This window comes from Cydia fagiglandana, chromosome 21 (genome assembly GCF_963556715.1).
Source record: "Cydia fagiglandana chromosome 21, ilCydFagi1.1, whole genome shotgun sequence".
NCBI classification, from domain to species: Eukaryota; Metazoa; Arthropoda; class Insecta; order Lepidoptera; family Tortricidae; genus Cydia; species Cydia fagiglandana.
This window is the reverse complement of record NC_085952.1, coordinates 1,613,722-1,637,958: the sequence shown is the minus strand read 5'-3', so window position 1 is coordinate 1,637,958 and position 24,237 is coordinate 1,613,722. Positions and strand designations below refer to the sequence as shown.

General features: G+C 39.1%; 1 protein-coding gene across 1 annotated transcript in view; it reads right to left on the bottom strand.

Annotated features, from left to right (window-relative positions):
- LOC134675073 (ABC transporter G family member 23) overlaps positions 1-24,237 on the bottom strand; it is a 137,850-nt gene that overhangs the window by 17,930 nt on the left and 95,683 nt on the right. Inside the window, exons 5-8 of the mRNA XM_063533235.1 lie at positions 16,416-16,534; positions 15,330-15,525; positions 8,669-8,870; positions 7,451-7,565 (exon numbers count right to left, since the gene is read on the bottom strand). Coding sequence (XP_063389305.1) covers positions 7,451-7,565; positions 8,669-8,870; positions 15,330-15,525; positions 16,416-16,534 — 632 coding nt within the window. The remainder of the gene's footprint in view (positions 1-7,450; positions 7,566-8,668; positions 8,871-15,329; positions 15,526-16,415; positions 16,535-24,237) is intronic.

Below are 24,237 nucleotides of genomic sequence, written 5' to 3'. Positions count from 1 at the left end.
AACTCTGATTTTGAATTAATTGCACATTGATAACGGGGTTTGCTTGTAAGTGACGTATCATATTTACCTAATACGTTATATGTTCAATTGGTAGCGACTTTTACTTTAAAATGGGGTAAAAATAAATAAAAGGAGATCGTCGATTTTCTTAGGCCTTTGGGCCCACTCGCAAATTGAACGTATATATGTAATATATATAAGAAATTAATCGTTATAATTGCTAGATTACGATGATAAAAACAGAATCACGAAATATAACGGAAATTTTGAGAAATACTGCAGTAAAAACTTGAACATGAACATGACAAGATTTATTTTATTTATTGTATGGCATTATACACTGTGTTTTTGTCCTTGTTGAGCTTTATGTCCATGCTAATAAAGATGTTGACGACGGCAAGGCTTTTGGTAATATTATACATTGATTTACGGAAATTAATAATATAATGTCTTCTATTAATGTATTTCTAATTCCCGTTTCATTTTTACTCAATATTATATATTTTTCAGTAATAAAATGCGTATATAATTACTGTAATAGTCTGTACCATATACGTAATGGTTTTTCTCTGGGCCTAAAATCGACGATCTCCTTTGACAAATGAAAGATAATTTAAACTAACATTTTAAAAAGATTTGCCGAACACTAAGTATATCGCCTAATATACAGAGAGAGGTAGAATATAACTCATAAACTGAAATAAATGTCATATACTAAGAAAAAGTGACCAATGCCTCCAGTGCCCCAGGCTGGAATCGAACCAGCGTCCTCTACTATCGCGGCAGGGGCCTGTGTTTTTCTTAGTATTTTCAGTTTATAATTCATATAGTAGTGTTTCTACTTGATAAAAACAAATTAAAATATTTTCTGAAAATAATTTAATTTGTTCAAATACTTCATCATAGTAATATAACTCATGCAAAAATTACCTACACGTAACATATATTGATACACTCAGATAAAGATCGCCATGATTGCAAAACGTCACGTTTGCAAATTATTCGTTTACACTTCGGAATGCTAAGAAACGTGTTAATATCCTAAACAAATATTTCCTCCTATACCTAGTTACACACTTTACAATTATAATAAATAGTAACAAGAATCCTACGAATATTATAAATTGCAAGTTTGTATGTTTTGTTAAATTGACTTGGACTTCCTTTAGACTGAGGGCTAGGAACAAACTTCCATGACATTAATGGTAACATTCCATTTCTAACCGCAGCTGCACTACCGGTACTGAACGCGTCGCTGTCATTGTCAATTTCCATAGTAAAATGAACAGTAGTGCAGCTGTCGTTGGAAATGGACTGTCACCTTAATTGGTTAATATGTTTTACGTGTTTAGGTGACTCAACCCACCAACGGAGCGGCAGCTGATGTTTATAAGGGTTCATTACACATCGCCCTTAACTACGAGTTATTGCCCGGGATGCGATAACCGGCGAAGTTAGACCCTGGCTCGCTCTACTTCTCAACACGAAACCTGAACGAATTTAGATGAACATTTCGCACACATAGAGTTAGACCAAGCTAACTCTGCACCTCTGCTCAAAGTGTGTAAACTCTTAGCGTACCAGGACTCTATAAACTTTGAAAAGAACATGGGATACTTTATATGCCGGATTTCATCCCCTAAGGGGGTGTAAAAGGGTTTGCAATTTACGAGAGTACTAAAGGAGTGGGGGGGCAGTTTGACGACCTACGCGGACGAAGTCGCGGGCCGAGTCTTGTATAGTATAAATATTGTTCGTTTGGCAAGATTACAGGTATTATTCGATGATTAATGTGCATTCAGATGATTTTTCATATTCTTGACATGCGATCGATGTTATACGTGGAAAATTACCAAGTTGCATGTACCTACAGTGGCGTTCAAAAGTGCATAGATAGATGTCGACCGTAATGCCTTAATATTACGGTTGAAACATCTCCTTGCACTTTTGAACGCCACTGTACAGTCGTCATCAGATATATCGGAGCGGCCAAGGTGTTCACAATATCTGAACACGCACTCTAACGCCTTGACAATAGAGGCGTGTTCAGATATTTGGGAGCGCCTTGACCGCCCCGATATATCATGGCGACTGTTCCTACTGCGTTGCATACGAGCACAGGTAACCGGTAAGTTTACTTTAAGAATACACAAGTATACTTAAAGTACTTAAACTAACAGTAACAATCTTTATTGATAATCATCATTGGGCCCGATTCGGATTTTGAAATAGATATCTTTTAGACATCACCAAGATGCGATAACGATATGTTTAAGATCTAACCTGTCAAATTTGACATTTGCGCGATTCTGGAGATACTCTTAAACGATTTCATCAGGATATGACTTAGAGATCCAAGTCACATCTTATAGATATCTTACGCTATCTAACGTAAAATTAAGTGACATTGGTTGCCCGAATTGCGCTGCAAAAGAGAACTAGTTGATATCTAAACTATAACGTATCTAGAATGGATCTAGTACGCGTCGTTTCTTGTGAATATCTTGAAGTTCGAATACGGCAGATTGTCAAAAGTAGCATTGCTTAACAAAAACAGATAATAGGTACTTTAAATATTGAAACAATTGGACTGTGGTGGATAATTTTGAATGCGAACTATATAAGTATATATCTCTTATATAAGTATATATATATATCTCTTTAATAAATATAAGAGCCTCGGTAGAGAGTACCATTTTGTACCTTTTGGAGTTGAAACTCTAGGTACATGGCAGTGGCGGCGCGTCAAACATATCCATAGGCAAGCCGCCCACTTTGACTTACATATTGCCTTTACAACTAACTCTGCAGCTCAAACGTCCAAAAAAAACCGGGCAAGTGCGAGTCGGACTCGCGCACGAAGGGTTCCGTACCATAATGCAAAAAGAAAAAAAAAAAACAAAAAAAAGAAAAAGAAAACGGTCACCCATCCAAGTACTGACCCCTCCCGACGTTGCTTAACTTTGGTCAAAAATCACGTTTGTTGTATGGGAGCCCCATTTAAATCTTTATTTTATTCTGTTTTTAGTATTTGTTGTTATAGCGGCAACAGAAATACATCATCTGTGAAAATTTCAACTGTCTAGCTATCACGGTTCGTGAGATACAGCCTGGTGACAGACGGACGGACGGACGGACGGACGGACGGACGGACGGACGGACGGACAGCGAAGTCTTAGTAATAGGGTCCCGTTTTACCCTTTGGGTACGGAACCCTAAAAACAGGCAAGCCGGTGGGAGCCGAGTTTTATGGACGCGCCGCCACTGGTACATGGGGTCCCAGCGAGCACAAGTTGTTCGCAGAAATCGCGAAGCGTCTGGGGTGACCGAAGAGCTGGCGGCTTACTTGCAAAACGTATCAGCATTGCGATACAGAGAGGAAATGCGGCCAGCATCCTTGGTACAATGCCTCAAGGGCCTATTTTAGATTTAAGCTAGTTATTAATTTCATTTAGTAGTACAACTGTATATATCTTGTATGTAAATAAATGATTTTAACATCTCTTTAGTGTATTCGAGGGTGGCATATTTTATCCGGGTACCTTACGTACCTTTGGTGAATATTTTATCCGGGTCAAGCCAAACAAGAAAATAAAAAAAATGTTTTATTATTCAAATTTCAAGAACGGACATAAATACACGAAAAAGTTCGATAAAATTCATTGAAGAGATATAAAGAGTATTGTATTGTATTGTATTGAACATATAATTTGTGCTGTGATCACAAGCCATAATATAAAAAAATAAATGCATATAAATAACTTATAAATTATTATCCGACAAAACTTTAACATCAAACACTAAAATGTTTGAAGCTATGTTACTTATTAACTCACATTATAGACGGGTCTAACGCGAATTATATTCAATTACCTTGATTTACCGACGCTATGTTACTTGTACAGCAAAAAAGAGTACCTATAAGCCGCACCCAAAAAACACTGCCGTACCTATTCGAACTTCAAGACATTTACAAGAGACGACACGTACTAGATCCATTCTAGATACGTTATAGTTTAGATATCAACTAGTTCTCTTTTGCAGAGCAATTTGGGCAATATCACTTTTACGTTAGAGTTAGACGTTCCACGGCAAAAGGTATAGTACAGTCATTATAGATTTTGACCCGTGAATAATTAGTTCTTGGATTTTTTTTTCGTAGGTCCCTCGGGGGGGTCACTGAGAGTGTAAATTCAAAAAGTAGGCTTAATCAGGCTCCTGCGTATATTCAAAAAATGGTTTTTTTCCAAAAAAAACGGTTTTTCTTCAATTACTCGGCCATTTTTGATTTTAAAGTAAAACCGTAAGGACAAAAACTGTAGGAAATTTGATTCTCTACAAGTTAGTCCAGTCATTATATCAAAAAAACCGACCCTTCCCGTGAATAATCAGTTCTTGGATTTTTTTGTACGTCCCTCGGGGGAATCACTGGGAGTGTAAATTCAAAAAGTAGACTGAATCAGGGTCCTGTGTATATTCCAAAAACGGTTTTTCTTGAATAACTCGGTCATTTTTGATTTTACAGTAAAAACGCGAGGACAAAAATTTTAGAAAATTTGATTCTCTACAAGTTGGGTCCTCACAATTTTTCTTCTAGGATCGATAGTTTGGAAATAAAATTTGAAAAAAGCGACAAATTCAAAATATTTTCAACATCTCGTTTATTTTCAACTTTACGACATAAATGAAGAGGACTAAACTTGTAGAGAATCAAATTCTGAACAATTTTGGTTCCCACCTTCTTTCCCCCAAAATCGATATTTTAGAAATTAAACCTGAAAAACGCGACAAATTCAAAATATTATCATTATCTCCTATGTTCCACGCTTTACGGCATAAATGAAGGGAAACGAAGTTGTAGAGAATCAAATTCTGAACAATTTTTGTCCTCACGGTTTTACTGTAAAATCAAAAATGACCGAGTTATTCAAGAAAACCGTTTTTCGAATATACACAGGACCCTGATTCAGTCTACTTTTTGAATTTACACTCCCAGTGATTCCCCCGAGGGACGTACGAAAAAAAATCCAAGAACTGATTATTCATGGGAAAGGTCGGTTTTTTGGATATAATGACTGGACTAACTTGTAGAGAATCAAATTTCCTACAGTTTTTGTCCTTACGGTTTTACTGTAAAATCAAAAATGGCCGAGTTATTGAAGAAAAACCGTTTCTTTGGAAAAAAACCATTTTTCGAATATACGCAGGAGCCTGATTAAGCCTACTTTTTGAATTTACACTCCCAGTGACCCCCCCGAGGGACCTACGAAAAAAAAATCCAAGAACTAATTATTCACGGGTAGGGTCGGTTTTTTGGATATAATGACTGTACTAGTACCTTATGGCGGTTAGCGCTTACGCTTCGTGACCGTGGTAGTATTACCTGTTGTTTTATCTATTAAGTTTTGTCACGAATAAAAACATTCTATTCTATTATATTCTAATTATTAACGCCGCTCCAATATTCAGCCAGGGCAATGGTACCTTTTGCCGTGGAACGTCACATATCTTTACTACTTCATGTCTAATGAATCTCTAATTCACTTCCCGAATCGCGCCGAGAGTAAGATATCTATTAGATGTGAATTGGATCTCTAACTCATATCCTGTGGAAATATGTAGTTCAAGAGTATCTCCAGAATCGCGCAAATGTCGAATTTGACAGGTTAGATCTTAAACATATCGTTGTCGTATCTTGGTGATGTCTAAAAGATATCTAATAGATGTCTATTTCAAAATCCGAATCGGGCCCACAAGCACATAAATTTTTCAAAAGACAAAAGTGTTTTCTTGTTAATAATCCGACTAGAAATAAGAAATAACCTGTTGAGTTGACTGTAGCAGGTATATTATTGACATTGCCCAGGACGGGTTTGACAACGTATAAGAACAATTAGCACGAAGACAATCAGGAAGACAATGCTAAACTATGACGTTATTAGCTAGTTTGCGTAAACGAGTACGTCAGACACACCCAATAGTACATTGTGTATTAAGGGCGGGAAATAAGAAATTACGAACGAGTGTCAATTTTAAGCCCGACGCGAAGCGTCGGGCTTAAAATTGACACTCGTTCGTAATTTCTTATTTCCCGCCCTTAATACACAATGTACTATACCGCCCGTGGCACACACAATGTTTTTCATCACACTTGTAAGGAAAAAAAGGAGAATTAATAAACACAAACTTCTGTATAAAACACTTTTCCGCCCTAGGGCGAAAATTTCAATTTCCCGCCCGCAAGCCCTACGTGTAAATAAGTGTTTTTCATCACACTTGCTCGGAAAAGATTTTTTCCGCCCTAGGGCGAAAATTTCAATTTCCCGCCCGCAAGCCCTACGTGTAAATACATCTTTTCCGAGCAAGTGTGATGAAAAAAAGTTTTTGCAGATTCACGGAAGACGGTAATAAAATTTAAATTGTTTATTGTTTAATTTTCGCACAATGTAATACGTAAGTACGTATACAGGGTGATTCATGAGACGTGAGCAGGACTAATCCTGCACACTCAGTTACTGATAATTGATCGATCACCGTCGTATTTAGGTGAAACAACGACACTTTTTCCTATTTTGAACTTTTTGGTGAGGGCAAATTTAACTCTCTACAATCATGGCTAACCCTACAAGACCTAATTAATAAACATAAAACCTCTTTAACCGTAATGACAGCATTTTGATTACGAAGAAAATAAACTGACAAACTTGAGTGAGATACGAGTTTTCAAAAGTAACCAGACCGTGATGACATTCAATTTGACACAGAATATCGGTAGTTTCGTATTCTAATTTTAGGGTGACCATGCATGTCGTAAATAAAATTTTTTTTTCAACACGAGTAGAAAATTAACGTTAATCTCACTAATACTGATACGAAATAGTTGCTTATAATTTACAAAATGCGCGGTGTTAGTCCTGCTCACGTCTCCTGAATCACCCTGTATATTTATCTATGAAAATAGTATTGGTTAAGTCAACAGCCTGAATGAACTATTAGGAAAACACGGTGTAAGAGACGATGTTGTGCAAGGAAATCTGACAAAATACCTACCTGCAAAACCTACCTGCTGCCTGTATTTAGATGAACATTTTCAACATTTGGTTGTGATTATATATTGTATAAAGATATGACACATTTTTTATAGGTACCTGTGTTATTAACGGCTGATTTAGACGGCGCGGCGCGCGAACTCGCATGCGATTTTAGTTACATTGCGGACTGTTGATTACGTCCAATTCAACCCACCCATCAAAACCCGCAATGTAATGATTACCTACTGGAACTCGCATGCGAGTTCTCGCGTCGTCTAAATGAGCCCGATAATTCTACCGCCGTTTTCTTAATACACAGCTAGTTGTCGTCTTTCACCGCCGGTCCCAATACCACTTACAATTAACAATTTGCTTGAAAAAAGCTGCATTAGGTACTCCGAATATTTGTATGTATTTACCTTGCTTTCTCGACAGCTTAAGGAAGACATCCTCCAGCGATATACAGTTGTACATCGTGAGGAGCGCCTGAGGAGACTCCTCGGCTAACAGGCGGCCGCTACGCATCAGACCGATCTGCGGAACAAACAGATATATATTAAACAACAATTTCTTTTCGGGGTAAGACTCTCGGCCAGGGATTCTAGTGCCCACGCCTTAAAGGACTCCATTACACAATGGGACAAATGGCCAACGCCGGCCACTCCAAGGGACGCAGCCATGCGGTAGAATGAAATATCAATATCACTTGCTCCCTCTAACGCATAAATGCGTCCCTTGGAGTGGCCGGCGTTGGCCCATCGTGTAGAGGAGCCATAACCACACAGAAACTTAGCGAAACGCAGTCCACTCCCGCTGTTGATACGTCAAGTATTGGGACTTCTGGTTCATGCATGAGAGTCAGAAGTATCAGAACTGCTGATACTATAGGGAATTTACTTCCAATAACATAGAGTTGTACAAGTTGGACTTACACAATGCGCCTGCCGCGCCTCCTCAATATAATGGGTGGTGATGATGACAGTCTTATCTCCCGAGCTGGTGATGCGAACAAGATGCGTCCAGATGGACTGACGCAGCAGCGGGACCACACCCACTGTTGGCTCATCAAGGATTAACCCTGGGTCGAGTGCTTTAGAGCCATAGTTGCTAAAATATAGTGCATCTACGCTTGGTAACTTAAAAGTTATGCCTATTAGTTGGACTTACACAATGCGCCTGCCGCGCCTCCTCAATATAATGGGTGGTGATGATGACAGTCTTGTCTCCCGAGCTGGTGATGCGAACAAGATGCGTCCAGATCGACTGACGCAGCAGCGGGTCCATGCCCACTGTTGGCTCATCAAGGATTAACCCTGGGTCGAGTGCTTTAGAGCCATAGCTGCTAAAATATAGGGCATCTACGCTTGGTAACTTAAAAGTTATGCCTATTAGTTGGACTTACACAATGCGCATGCCGCGCCTCCTCAATATAATGGGTGGTGATGATGACAGTCTTGTCTCCCGAGCTGGTGATGCGAACAAGATGCGTCCAGATGGACTGACGCAGCAGCGGGTCCACTCCCGCTGTTGGCTCGTCAAGGATTAACCCTGGGTCGAGTGCTTTAGAGCCATAGCTGCTAAAATATAGGGCATCTACGCTTGGTAACTTAAAAGTTATGCCTATTAGTTGGACTTACACAATGCGCCTGCCGCGCCTCCTCAATATAATGGGTGGTGATGATGACAGTCTTGTCTCCCGAGCTGGTGATGCGAACGAGATGCGTCCAGATGGACTGACGCAGCAGCGGGTCCACTCCCACTGTTGGCTCATCAAGGATTAACAGCTCTGGGTCGTGCATGAGGGCTACGGCGAAGGAGACACGGCGCTGTTGACCGCCACTGGAAACAAAATGGATCAATGAGTATGTATGACTAAAAGTAGGTATAGAATGTTATTTCATGAGTTCTACAGTATTTTTTTTATTAAATGTATTTTAATTAGAAGGTGTAATGTATTGAAAAGATGTGTCCCGCGGAGTTTTTGCCGCTCCAATATTGGGATACCCTACTTCAATGGAGGAGGGATTTAAATCTACTCGAGTGTGTAGTGTTAGAGCCAGCGTAGCTTTATTTGACGTTCATAAGCGCATCGTAATATGACTATTCTTTATCTTTAGTAAATGTATTAATTAAGATTAATTAGTACAACTGAAATGGTAAATTAAGGTTAACATTAACGTAATTAACGCTAATTCATCATTAGGGTTGAAATTATATATTTTGGTTAACACCACTCCGCTGCACCGAAAATGCTATAAAATTTACGATGTCTGTTAATCTCTCTCTATTATTAATAATTATTTAATACGTATTTATAAACAATTATCAACTCTAAAGTATCCGATCAAGTCGGTTGATCAGCGTTACGCATTCCAAAGACAATGAATCGAATCGAAATACCATTGTATTCGGATCTCAGTCCGTGAGTCGATTATAAAGCGTGGAAATTAATCGAGTCGAGCGAGCCGATACTTATGTAATTGGTGATTTTTCAAATAAACTAAAACAAATGCTTATAACAAAAACCTATTATTCTGTGAATGAATATTTAAACGACAAATTATGAAATGTCATTTTTATGTACAATAACTAATAAGCTTGTTACAGTTGTTACCTAGTGTAAAAAAAACACATTAGTTTAAGTTAGCTTAAGTTACTAATAAGGATTGCCATGCCCTAACGGGGCTCATGTTTGAAACTTCTATTTCATAAGATCTTTATGTACAACATGAATGCAAATAAACTACTTGAATACTTGAATACTTGATGGTAATCTTACGCTACGTCTTACGTAGGCGAACAACGCGCGAACGCGGCGCGGCGCGGCGCGGCGAAATCAATCCTTTGATGCCCATAGAAGTGTCCTACGTAAGCGATCTCGTTGCGAACGCGGTGCGGCGCGATTTGCACGCGAATGTCAGGCGGCGCGGCGCGGCGCGGCGCGGCGGCGGCCGCTTTCGCCGCGCCGCGCCGCGCCGCGTTCGCGCGTTGTTCGCCTACGTAAGACGTAGCGTTATAATCGAATTATAGATTTTGCGGTACATTTCAATGTTTCCGTAATTCCGTTTTAAGAATCAGAATCAGAATCAGAAAAATATTTATTGCCACAAAAAATACCTTATCAACTAAGTACAATATATAAAACTTAAATACTAAAATAGGTACAAATTAATTAGAAAGATAGGTAATTATAATAATATACGAATGATTGGGCAATGGGCTCCAATCTCAGCATATGCCAAGCACTCCAAGCAGAGGGCCTAGCGCTGGTTTTCAGACTGGACCCTTGAGATCGGTTGGTCGCAGTTTAACAAAATTACCGTGCTTTGCTAGGCTTAACAATTACAATAAATTCAACAAGAGTAGAATACGGATAACATAAAATAAGTGTCATTCTATGCATACTAGTAAGTAGAATAAAATCAACCAATATATAAATATATATATAAACTTGTGTGCGTGTGTCTGTGTGTGTCTGTGTCAGTGTGGTATGAGTTAAGCATGCGGATATATGTAAGTGCCAATTGTGTGCCAAATTTCGTGTCTTTAACACAAGATTAGGGCCTTACCATGATGTCCTTATTGCGATTCTGTTTAGGACCTAAACTGAATCGCTAAAGGACGGAGCTATATAAATATAAGTTATATGTATAAACAGAATCGCTAGAAGGACATCATGGTAAGGTCCCTGAAGTGACAATGAAATCGCGTTGAAGTTAGCAAATTAAGGAAAAGCAAATGTTGCATGTTATTTTAGTAGGTACCTACTAAGTTAAGAATAGGTCTTCAAACGAAATCACGATTAGGTATTTAACAAAACAATAAAAAAAAACAATACTGCTTTGTAATAAGGCGAAAAATGTAAACATATTTTATACGTCGACTGCATCACGGACTGCACTCACAGATACCTTTAATTTACTGCCCATCGGTGGATCTTATGCCCCGTCAATAAGGTTTTCGAATGGTCATTTAGCAATGCTGACGACTGACGATGGTAGGATGGTATTTACATACAGCACGTTTATTGGCTTCGCCTTGACATTTCGCATTCTGTACATTTTTACGTCAATCACATAAGCACTTGAGTCCCCACTAGCACTTGACTGTGGGTATCTTTAATGGCTCCTCTTCACGTTGCGCCAACGCCAACGCCAACGAGGGTCGCATTTATGCGTTAGAGGGAGCAAGTGATATTGCTATCTCATTCTACCGCATGGCTGCGTCCCTCGTTGGCGTTGGCGTTGGCCCAACGTGAAGAGGAGCCTTAATGGTAACTTCATGTAATCAGTGCGCCAACGAAATAATGGAATTATGTATTTATTCTGTAGCCTCAGTTTGAACTTTGAAGAGATCAATGAATGGTAGAACCACGGTAGAACTTCCGTATAATAGTATTATTAAATTATATATCAATTATTAAACCTTCATCTTATCGTTACGTCAGCACTTTCCCTCCCGTCGCTTTGGGTCATCTCGTGCGATTGAGCTATTATTGTGCTCGGATTCCATGTATGATGAAAGTGGACAGTTGTTAAAAAAACCGACTAAGTGCGAGTCTGACTCGCTCACCGAGGGTTCCGTACTTTTTGACGTGATAACGTCTTTCGATGAACACCGGTAGCATGCACGAAAAAGTGTCACGTTGTGGACAGATCTCCATGGTAACGTTGTGGACAGATCTCCATGGTAACGTTACGTAATGTTATGGTAATGTTTTCTTATGACCCCGACTTTACTATAGTCGCCATCAGATATATCGGAGCGGCCAAGATGTTCACAAAATCTGAACACGCACTCTAGTGCCTTGACAATAGAGGCGTGTTCAGATATTTATGAGCACCTTAGCCCTTCCTATATATCTGATGGCGACTGTACAATCATATTTTTAGTACTTATTTGTGTTGTTATAGCGGCAACAGAAATACATCATCTGTGAAAATGTCAACGGTTCGTGAGATAGCCTAGCCTGGTGACAGACAGACAGACGGTGAATAGATAGCGACATATTAGTGATGTCGAGGTCAATGTCACGGCGAAGGAGACATTTCGCCAACAGTGACATATAACATGGTATTACCATATTATACATATTTACTAAGCTTGTTTATCGTACGTCAAGGCTCTGCACGTATGAGGAAACGTAAGAGACCTTCGACAGTATGACCCTTATGTGACAACATTGATCTTTCCAATGGAGGTTTTCTTACTATTATCAGTTATCACAGAACAAATATTAGTACTGGGTACAGAAGACTCACAAAACGCGTCTGTTACGATCAGCACAGATATGGTCGCTAGGTGTCGACAGCGCCACGCGCGGCTTATGGCTTTCCCCAAAATTGGGGTAGGAACGGATTTACTTTTAGCTACCTGTAGCAAAGCGACGAAATCGCGGAGTGAGCCACGCCTGCTATTATCGCTGAGTGGAGTTAGCAACGTGACACAGATAATTTTCAAATAAGTTTATGGCAAAAATTTCATTTTTGGTACAAGCTTTTGTCGCTGTACTTTTTAGGGTTCCGTACTTAAAGGGTAAAACGGGACGGGACCCTATTACTAAGACTCCGCTGTCCGTCTGTCTGTCTGAACCGTGATAGCTAGACAGTTGAAATTTTCACAGATGATGTATTTCTGTTGCCGCTATAACAACAAATACTAAAAACAGAATAAAATAAATATTTATATAAGTGGGGTTCCCATAAAACAAATGTGATTTTTTTTGCCGTTTATTGCGTAATGGTAAGGAACCCTTCGTGCGCGAGTCCGACTCACACTTGGCCGGTTTTTTCACAATGTTTTGCTTAAGATATACATATAATATAAGTTCAGGTGCAATAAGCGGGCGCCTAATTTTTAAAATTATTTGTATCTACTATTACGTCAGCTAGTTCCCAATAAAAATAGAACAACGAAAATATGTTGACATACCTACATATATAAACCTTCATTACCATTTACCATCCCCATACTAATCAATAAGGTATTTCGTATTTCCCAAGCGGAATTCGCGACTAACTATTACAGAAATAGTATAAAATTTACTAAGAATTAACAACTCTTATTTAGGTGATATGTCGTCATTTTGTTTTGGAGAAGAATCTACGCGTTTTGAGAAGTCCGTGGTAATCACATTATACTTATTTAATAAAACGTAAACACTCGTATGTTACACATATAAGTAGTGTTTGTGTTTTTAGCATCACTTATTGTTTGTTACACAGTTGTTAATTCAAATTGCCCACAAGAAAACTTCCATGGCGTTTTTCTGTTCATAAACGCGCTACAAACCTCATGGCTATTAATCGTTTGCCTTAATCTATCATTTTGACCTATATATTTGTAAAAAAGGGACAAAACATAAATTAACTAATTGCAGCTTAGCTTTTACGAAAAAGTGGGTTAGATGTTGCGTTGTAGTTAAGGACTAATAACTTCTCAATAACAGTTTCAGTTAAGTGTATATAATAACCATAACAAAGGCACGTACAGTCCCCATCAGATATATCGGAGCGGCCAAGGTGTTCACATTATCTGAACACGCACTCTAACACCCTAACAGATTAGATATATTTATTTCTTTATAAAAAAGACAGTATTTTACACAAAAGGATAAAACAAAGGCTTTCACTAAAAGATAATTTAACGAATAGCGGCGTGTTCAGATATTTGTGAGCGCCCTAGCCGCTCCGGTATATCTGATGGCGACTGTACATTGCACTGAAGGATGTTTTCATGTTTGCTAGCATAAAGAATAACATGTTGTCAAGTGCAACGCCTGCACATGCACATTGCACACAGCTACACACAACAAATATGGACTCGTGTGAATGTAAATTATTTAAGGCGACATCCGTTAGACTTTGACCTTGCAAAACGTTTGAAAGAATTAAACTCGATGGTTTTCTCGGTTTTCGGTCAGAGTGGTTGAGGCATGTGCCGCGAATGCGAATGCTGGTTCGATCCCAGACTTGGACACCGAAGGAGGTAATAATAATTACCTAGTTTAATTAACTCCAAAAAAGTTAAATTATTCCGATTTCTCTCTAATGGGGCATTCCACGAGACTGTCGCTTACATAACGCTTTTGCCTTGTATGGCAGCTACCTCAATAAAATACGTGAATCTCGAGAATATACTGCCAATTTGTTAGCCAAGTCATGAAATATTACCTGACCCAATATCGCTTACTCGGCATTTCCAGAAGTATTAGAAGAATTGCGTTATGTAAGCTACAGTCTCGTGGAATGCCCCTAATAAGGCAGTTCACGCAAATCATATAGCGAGTCCTATAAAATTCGGGCGAGTTCTTAAAATTATAGGAAATATTTTGAAGTTCTGGCGTTGTCCCGGCTTTTTGCGACTGCTCATGTCATGGGAGCCTGGGCCTGGGGTCCGCTTGGCAACTTCTCCGGAGAATTTGCGTAGTCACTAGTTTTTACGAAAACCTAGCCTTCTATCCTCTCAACCCAGGGGGAAACTAGGCCTTAAAGGAATTCTGGTTGCCTAACGATGTTTTCCTTCACCGGAAAGTGTCTGGTGAATATCAAATATATATCCCAAGTACGTTGACATTTCCTAACGCTATTTTACCTAACTCTTCACCTACTTCGCCTTAACGGGCAAAGTGCCAAGCAATCTTTCTTTATACGTACCTAACTATTAAGCCTAATGCGCGTCGTTATGAGTAACGCGAGGTTTTGCAGTTTGTTTGTTTTGTTATGTCAGTGTTTGTGTTTGAGGACCTAGGAATGCTAACAGAAATACACACGTCTTCGGTTTATGATAGGTAACAAAAGTGCCTACATCCTACTTACTCACGTATTATTTATAGTAATACATATAGAGGTGACAGCAAATAGAATCCAAGTATTTCGAACTTGTATTAGGCCCATTATCTATGTAGAAATGACATTCAAATGTAAAGGTCACTTAATGTCATTCTGTCTGACTCGGTGAACAAAATCGCATTTAGCTCATTGTTTTTAAGCAGCAAAGTACCCTTGTTCGAGCTGCTGAGGAAAAACCCTGAATTCGTACTTATAAAAGTATGAAATAATAAAATAACTTAGGTAAGAAGGCCCGGGCCTTCTTAGACGCAGGTACAATACAGTATAAATATTCTTTATTGCTCACCAATATGAAAAAAAGAACATGATAATTTGGCCTCATAATTTGTTATCTTTTAGTTACTGTTATGTTTACCAATAGTACGTATTAGGTAAAGAAATAACCGGTATGCGTTGTTGCTGGTATGCTGGCAGATCTTCCTAGTCGCGTAAAAAAGAAGAATCTTACCTGAGATTCTTCACCATGCGGTTCTCACTAGGTAGGTCGAGGAACTCGAGAAGGAAGCGCAGCCGCTCCACAATCTCCCTGGTCTCCATGCCGAAGATCCAGCCGAAGTACATCATCGTCTCCCGGATGGTGAACTCGCCGTACAGCGCGATCTCCTGGGGCATGTAGCCCACGCGCTTGCCTGGGACGCCTGAGCCTGGGGAAAAGAAATGTCATTAACAGGTGACTTTAAGGCCCACTTGCACCACTCCACTAACCCGGGGTTAACCGGTTAAACCTGGCGTTACCATGGTTACCAGTACAATTTGACACGCTTAGTCCTGGGTTAGTGGAATGGTGCAAGTGGGTCTAAGAAAGAAATATAGAAAATGATTCGGGTGAGATTCAAAATCACTCTGCTTCAACAGCTCTGAGAGTCTGACAAGAAATTGTAGAAAATTATTGAGGGCGCCACTTCCTACGTAACTGTCACATTTTTGACGTAAAATGCTGAAACATGGCAACTAAATAGTTGCCATGTTTTTTAGTTTCATTTTATTTTATTTCTACTATTTTATGTCGCATACTCGTATATAGGCCCACTAACGTACAACCAAAACTTACCCTATTACGGTAAATACGTATTTTCATCATATACTTAATTCATTGTTTTACATGCTTCAGTTCAGTTCTACTAGGCTTATTTAACGGCTCTGACGTCTCAAATCGCATTGAGAACTAAGATTAGTAACAAATCAACATTTTTTTTTTAATATTAAATTTTCTCTATTTGATAATTGTCAACGGGGTTTTTCCTGAGACTGTTGCTGCTTTATTTATGTACAATAGGATGTGACAGTTCTCAAGAGTGATATTTTATATAAATCGCGAAGCGTCTGGGTGAAAGAGTTGGCGGCTACCTCGCACAACTTATCAGCATTGCGATACAGAAAAGAAATGCCGCCGCATCCTTGGTACAATGCCTCAAGGGCCTATTTTAAATTTAAGCTAGTTAATAACTTCTTTTAGTAATATCATGTTTGTAAATTTTAAATGTTCATTTTCCTTTAAAAAAAACTCCAGGATGAATAGATGTGTAAAGCTTACCTTTAGTCCCGGGCTTGCCGCCCAGCACCCAGATCTCGCCGCTGTTCATCTTGCGGCGCCCCACGATGCAGGACAGCAGCGTGGTCTTGCCGCAGCCTGACGCACCCAGGAGACCGTAGCTGGAGAACAAACAATATATTAATTATAAGTTTATACGAGTAATTCCTACTAATATTATAAATGCATGTATGTTTGTTATCTCTTCACGCTTAAGAGACACCCCACACTAGCGTCTTTTGAGCGTCGGCGTCTAGTCAGCGCTATGGAAAATGGCGTCGCTGCGCAAAACGGAGTTTCGTGCTCATTTTAAAACTATACGTTCTCATTTTGACTTCAAACTTTTATCTAGCATTTAGTAGTTATTTGAGATTTCTATGAAAATCCTGATACTCGCTAAGTCTCCCCGCAATCCTGACAAGAGGACCAAAAATCCTGATACGTCAGGAAAAATCCTGACGTATGGCAACCCTAATTGACCTACCCTATTCAATACATTCAAAACTATTGCAAACAATTTCTCCATATGAATAGAAAAGAGCGAGTACATTATAACTACTTAATTTGTACTTATTTCCTTTTAGAAATAAAGCTACATTACTTAAACCTGCTCACAGGGACGACTCTCTTACGAAACTGAGCACTTTACGTTCTATTCCGTACCAACTACACTCTACCGTCAACCTGAACCTTATGTCCATACAAAGAAAGCCTCTTTTCAATTGTCCAGAGTTCATTTTAAATTTGTAAATGACTATATTTTGTCGTTCTAAATTGAGACTTACTGGGTTGAGTTAAAGTTGGTTTTTGCGTGGGTAAATAATAGTAAATGGTCAGGTTTCCTCACGAAGGCAAATCAGATGAAATGCTAGGTCGTTTACAGACCGAGACACGTGTTGCGTTTTTGCACTGATGCATTTAGTGCAGATCTGTTTTTTTTATTGTTTTTACGGCCCAATTCGAACAATGCGTATAAGTTGTCACACCAATACGATACTGGGCTATAACCGCGAAAATTAGAGTGACAGAGAAAAATCCCCGCAATTTGCGAATTTGGGTTTTCGCGGTAGCCCCGCCCCTCTGATCTGTCAGTGTCAAAAGTGACGTTTTTGGTTGAAGAAATGTCACTTTTGACACTAGATCGCTATCGTAATCGGTGTGACATATTATAAGCATTATTCGAATCGGGCCATTAATTGCAATAATGAGCACAATATTTTAAAAATGCCTTATGCAAGAGTTTGAATTAAGTACTCCACTTTTAAAGTGTAGGTATCTTCACGTCTAAGGGTCGCAAATTAACGTTACAAGTTATTTAAATCTCTTGCTTTTAAGTCCCTCGCTATGGTCAAGATTCTACATTAAAATCACTCGGCACGCTCATGTTTCTATTAGAGTTTTACGTGCTCGGGTATTAAACGTTTGCACTCGAAACAAAAACTAAATTTGCTCTCTAGTTGCACAAATAACTTTTTTAAGTTAGGTTAGTCCGGGTTTAGTTCCAAATATGCATATATATATTTATGAAATGTTATAAACCATGAATCCTTTATATAATCCGTATTATATAAATATTGTGTTAGACTAAATTCATCTTAATCTCCTCTGTGTATAATAATATAAATTTCATTAGAAATAAGTAAAACATAATCGCAACACGACTTACTCATCTCTGAACGTGATAATTCTGTTAATATCTAACGATGACTAGAAAAACCAAATGTTGAAACTGACACATATGTATGTATAATAGTTAATATTATCATTACACGTTCGTAGAAGATACAGTGAGTCATTCATCTGTGGTTTCTCACTAGTTTAGTAAATCTTTACTGTATTTTATCAACAAATTATACCTTTTATCTACGTGTCACGGTAATACCTAAGGCCATAGCATATTATTTGAAAACCACAAAACAACAAATAAAAATTAGAAGATTTTAATAACAAATCTTCCGTGAGACACAGACATATTAAAAAGCTCCTGATGACACTCCTCGGTACGGAGTGAAACATGTCGAGCGTTTTTCGACTTAAAATACTTGATGAGTGACCCGTTCTTAATATATAAAAAAACCGGGCAAGTGCGAGTCGGACTCGCGCACGAAGGGTTCCGTACCATAAAGCAAAAAAAAAAACGGAAAAAAATGCAAAAAGAAAACGGTCACCCATCCAAGTACTGACCACGCCCGACGTTGCTTAACTTTGGTCAAAAATCACGTTTGTTGTATGGGAGCCCCATTTAAATCTTTATTTTATTCTGTTTTTAGTATTTGTTGCTATAGCGGCAACAGAAATACATCATCTGTGAAAATTTCAACTGTCTAGCTATCACGGTTCGTGAGATACAGCCTGGTGACAGACAGACGGACGGACGGACGGACGGACGGACAGCGAAGTCTTAGTAATAGGGTCCCGTTTTACCCTTTGGGTACGGAACCCTAAAAATTAGAGGAAGTCAGAATTAACTCACATAGAATATAAATACCTATTAAGGTCTCTGCCCACTACACCGTATCATACCATGACCGTGCTATGAACGTGTCTGGCAAAAAGATATTCTTTGTATTAAAAAGTATGAGACTATGACCACTAGCCCGTTCCGTCACCCATACCCGTCACGTGCCATGGACGGACCGTTAAGGACTGGTGTAGTGGGCAGAGACCTTTATAATTACTAAGTATTTCTCTGTTCTTCTTCTTCCTCGGTCCCTCATTGCTGAGGATCGCGACCATGTATGCTACGTCTCCACAGTGTGCGATCATAAGCCATATGGGTCACGCACTGCATGTTGCCGCCAACCACTCTCTTCACAACATCAGACCATCTCGTGGGTGCTTTTCCTCGCGCTCGCTTGCCCTCTATTTGGCCCAAGATAATTTGCCTTTCTAGGTCGTGCTTTTTAGACCGCATGATATGACCAAAGAAGCTGAGGGCGCGTTCTTGACATTTTGTAGAGAGCCGTGTGGTAATCTTCAGCTCCTCTAGGATAGACTTGTTGGTTCTCATAGCCGTCCAGGGTATGCGTAGGAGCCTTCGCCAACACCACATCTCAAAAGCATCAATTTTTGCCCTGTCGCGACTTTTCAAGCTCCATGTCTCGGCACTAAGTATTTAGGAAATGTAAATATACGTGCGCACCCGAGCTACATACATCGCTATTGTTAGTAGCTCGGTACTAACAGGGATAGCGTGTCTTATTTGAAATGTTTAGTATGTTTGTGTTAGTGTGTAAAAGTCTGTGGCGCCCCTACTGTGTTCTTGTGCGGTGTCGTAATTTACGCAAACTCAAAGGCGTCGGTACACTGTTACTTTTTACACTGTGTGTGTATGTATGTTAGTTTGTAAGATATGTATCTATGGGCCTTAGTTGCCTGATAATAAATTATATTTGATTATTTTTTATGATTATATACCAACGTGCAATCTGGCAAATAAAGGTTTAAAGTTAAGTACCGACCGGTCTGGCCTAGTGGGTAGTGACCCTGCTTATCAAGCCGATGGTCCCGGGTTCGAATCCTGGTAAGGGCATTTATTTGTATGATGATACTGATATGTGCTCCTGAGTCATGGTTGTTTTCTCTATGTATTTAAGTATTAATATATTATATATATCGTTGTCTGAGTACCTACCCACCCACAACATTGCCGTCTTGAGCTTAGCTTACTGTGGGGCGACAGCTGCGATGGTGTGGTCATGTCTGCCGTATGTCTAACGACAGAGTGGCTAAGTGCATCTTTTACTCTGAGCTGCAAAATGGCAAGCGGAAACAGGGCGGCCAACTTTTGCGCTACAAAGATGTGCTGAAGCGCCACATGCGGAGATGTGACATTGAGCCATCGCACTGGGAGACTTTGGCACAAGATCGGCCAAAGTGGAGGCATACAGTGAGTACCAAAGTGCAAGCCTTCGAAGAGCAGAGGCGAGTGGAACTCGACGCGAAGCGCGACGAGTTAAAGGCCCGACCACCTGCGGTCATCAATTACAATTTTGTCGGAGGGGTGCTGACATGCAGTGAATGTGGCCGTACATTTACTGCCAAAATCGGTTATGTCAGCCACCTGAGAGCTCACGAACGTCGCTCTCAGTAATCAGTACTATACAGTCGCCGTGGTCGAAACCGGCCAGGAAGGTATGATACTGTGGGGCTTAGTCAGTTTGTGTAAAAATGTCCTATAATATTATTTATTATTTAAGTTAAGATACTTCTAAGTATCTCGTCACAAGTAACTCAAATAAATATGTATATTGTATAGTACATCCTAGGTATGTACTATACAAATTTTGATATACTATGCCTAAAGTGGCATCCAAACTTTAAAACTCTGTTGTTAATATGTTTATTACTCGCAGCATGATCAACAATACTGTCAACCCCAATGACAGGTTATCATTAATTGCCGAATTCATTTAAATAATTTCATTAGTACCTAGTTCAATTAACGATAGCACTGAGCTTGGATTATTCTAGATTCGTGATGAATTTCCACAAATTGTTTGTAAATTGTAGTCATTCAAATTACGCAGGTGCTTTATTATAGGTAGTTATGGAAAAATACCCAAGTCATCATATAATTTTAAGAGGAAACGGGACGAACGCTTCTCCACGCAAACGTAGTAGGAACGGTTGTATCTCTTTTCCTCTCTGGATATTTTAAATAATTTGATGTACCGCTATATTAACCAAAAAAACCGGACAAGTGCGAGTCGGACTCGCCCACCTAGGGTTCCGTACTTTTTAGTATCTGTTGTTATAGCGGCAACCGAAATACATCATTTGTGAAAATTTCAATTGTCTAGCTATCACGGTTCGTGAGATACAGCCTGGTGACAGACGGACGGACGGACGGACGGACAGCGGAGTCTTAGTAATAGGGTCCCGTTTTACCCTTTGGCTACGGAACCCTAAAAAGGACTTTGCATATTACAAACGTACGTAATCGTCATTTTCCCTTCTGTATACAGGCCTACAGGGCGTCCCGTCACAATTAAGACTATGGACATCAAGGGAAAGTACCTTAAATATCGTAGATAGGATATTTTGCTCAAAGAAGACGGTATTTTAATTTAAAAAACAATTTAAACTGCATTCATAGATTTTTAAATACATAATTACATGGTTGAACCAGGAATCGAACCCGCTACACGAGAAAAAAAAATATCCTGAAGTTTTATCATACCGATCGAAAGGATTCATTGTAAGGATTATTTTTTGTTAAATAACATAGTGTCAGAAATAAAAGGAAGACCAAGATTTTTTTTCTTTCAAATAAATATTACTTATTCTTATTTTTATTCAACTTTGAACCATCCAAAACAAAGCCTTTTGTTTGTTCCGCCGCAGACCAAATCCAAAATGGCGGCGTCACCAAATTTGACACAGGAACAGATAAGAAACGTCACACACCATATTTGTCAGAACACATAGTCCTTATCACCATCCTAATAAGGACTGCATTCGCGTACCGTGCGTATGTACAATAGGTTGTTTGAGGTGTGACAAAGGTTAATGATTCTTTTGTCTTGAAGGTTTAAGGCCCCGTAGGTTCGTGTTCTTCTCTCACTCTAACTTAGCGTATACGTAAGCAAGATGGATGCACGTGCTCGGGACCGCGGATATCAAGTTTTTGAATTTTAATTAGTTGTAAGTTTTAGCAAGAAAAAGTAAAATAAGTATGATGGTCACGCTAATCACTAAGGCCCACTTGCGCCATTCCACTAACCCGGGATTAAACGGTTAAACCGTTAACCTAGTGTCTAATTATACTGGTAACCAGGGTAATGCCAGGTTTAACCGGTTAACCCCGGGTTAGTGGAATGGTGCAAGTGGGCCTAACACGATTGTTTAAACGAAGCACAAAAATATTTACAGGTAAAATTTACAATAATAGGTGTTGGTAATGTAATGATGAGGATGATTTTCAGACTGTTATGGTAACGTATCCAGTTATTTACAGTGACAAGGATCTAAAAGAAAATAAATAATATTCAAATATAAAACCTAAATAAACCTCGTTACAATAGTAGAGCAGCAGAATACGTCACAATAAGTTTCCACAAAAATTAAAATTGCGCATTTTTAGAAGCAATTTTCATATTTAAGGGCCCCCCCAGCCCCCCACATCTGGCGTCTTTCGAGCGTCGGCGTCTGTCGGCGTCGGTCCAACGCTATGGAAAATGACGTCGCTGCGCAGTTGCGTCGACGCTGCGTCGACGTCGGCCATAGAATTGTAGACGCCGACGCTCGAAAGACGCCAGATGTGGGGGGGGGCCTTAAGCTTTTGGGCATCAATTGATATACGAATTTTTAAAGTCTGTTTTAGACCTATGTTCGTGATTTTTTCTATCGAGCGAAAGTCAAAAAATCAGGATTCGAATCGATGAACAGCCGTATTCGAACAATGAGATACGTCAAATACTAGATATTGAAAAGATATGGAATAGATATGTCAGTGATAAACAAGTGTCAAAAGTGACGTTTTTGTTTGAAGAAATGTCAATTTTGACACTTGTTTGACACTGACATATCTAATCCATATCGTTTCAATATCTAGTATTTGACGTATCTCATTGTTCGAATACGGCTGGAAGTCACTAGACTAAGGTCGCCTCCAGAAACTCGCGAACTAAATTAACATGAGTTTGACAAATAAAATGATACCAGGAATAGCAAAGAAAAAATAGTCACGGGTATATGTCGATAAAATGATATCGATAAGTAGGTAAGTTATTGCAATTACTACCCAAGTCATAATTATAAAGGGGTCACAACCGATTTCGATTTATATGAATGTGACGAGAAAAGTGGTTGATTCAATTGTAAGATTGTGATGTGACGTTACCGATCAAATCAGGAGGTGCGGATGCGAAACTAACAAATTTCTATGTTAGTATGCAGGTTTGTGGGCAAGTTGTTTATTTAAGAGCTCGGTTGTCGCCATAAATCTAAAATTGGTGATTTAATTTTATACATGTGGCCGGTAGATGACACAAATGAAATGAGAAATTAATCACATTTCCCCGTCTGGACCGGCCTTTTTTTGTATTTTGAGCCAAAATCTTTGTTTCTATGTTATCACCTAACTTGTTATTCTAGCTGTAAGTTTTCCTAACAAATAAAACAAAACAAATAAAATAAAATATTATTACAATATGGTTATCCAATATCCTTGTCTCTACTATTCAATTGCGTAATTTTCTAAATACCAAGTAACATTTGTAAAATAACTTAAATTACTTAAAGATACATTTTAACTGACCGCGCAACAGTAGCGGGGAATTTTCGCGATATTCTCTAATTCAAACTTTTTAGAAAATATCGATATGCACAGCACTGGCCAAACTGTGGTATCATTTGTGCATATTGACCTGTCAATTTAGTTCGCGAGATTCTGGAGGCAACTGTAGAGTAAATTCTCAATATTGCTAATAAAATCTTTTTGGAAACCGTATTGTGATCTACAAAAGCGCTACGATTTTTCAAAAACGCTGTCCGAACCTACGGCACCTTAATGATTTTTTCTTGAAGTCTCTAGGGTTTAAATATGGTTTAGGATGCCTGGTATTTGTGTGAATGCCCTTGAGTGATTGACCTGTGAGTCACGATCAAGGTCTAAGGTCACCTGCTGATGAATATGCTAATCTAAGGAATGCCCTCTGATTCATAATAGGTATTTATGGCTATCGAGACTATACATTACATTACATATATAGTCAGTGTCAAAAGTGACGTTATTGTTTGAAGAAACGTCACATTTGACACTGACATATCAAATCTATATGTGACGTCCCACGGGTAAAGGTACCTTATGGCGGTTGGCGCT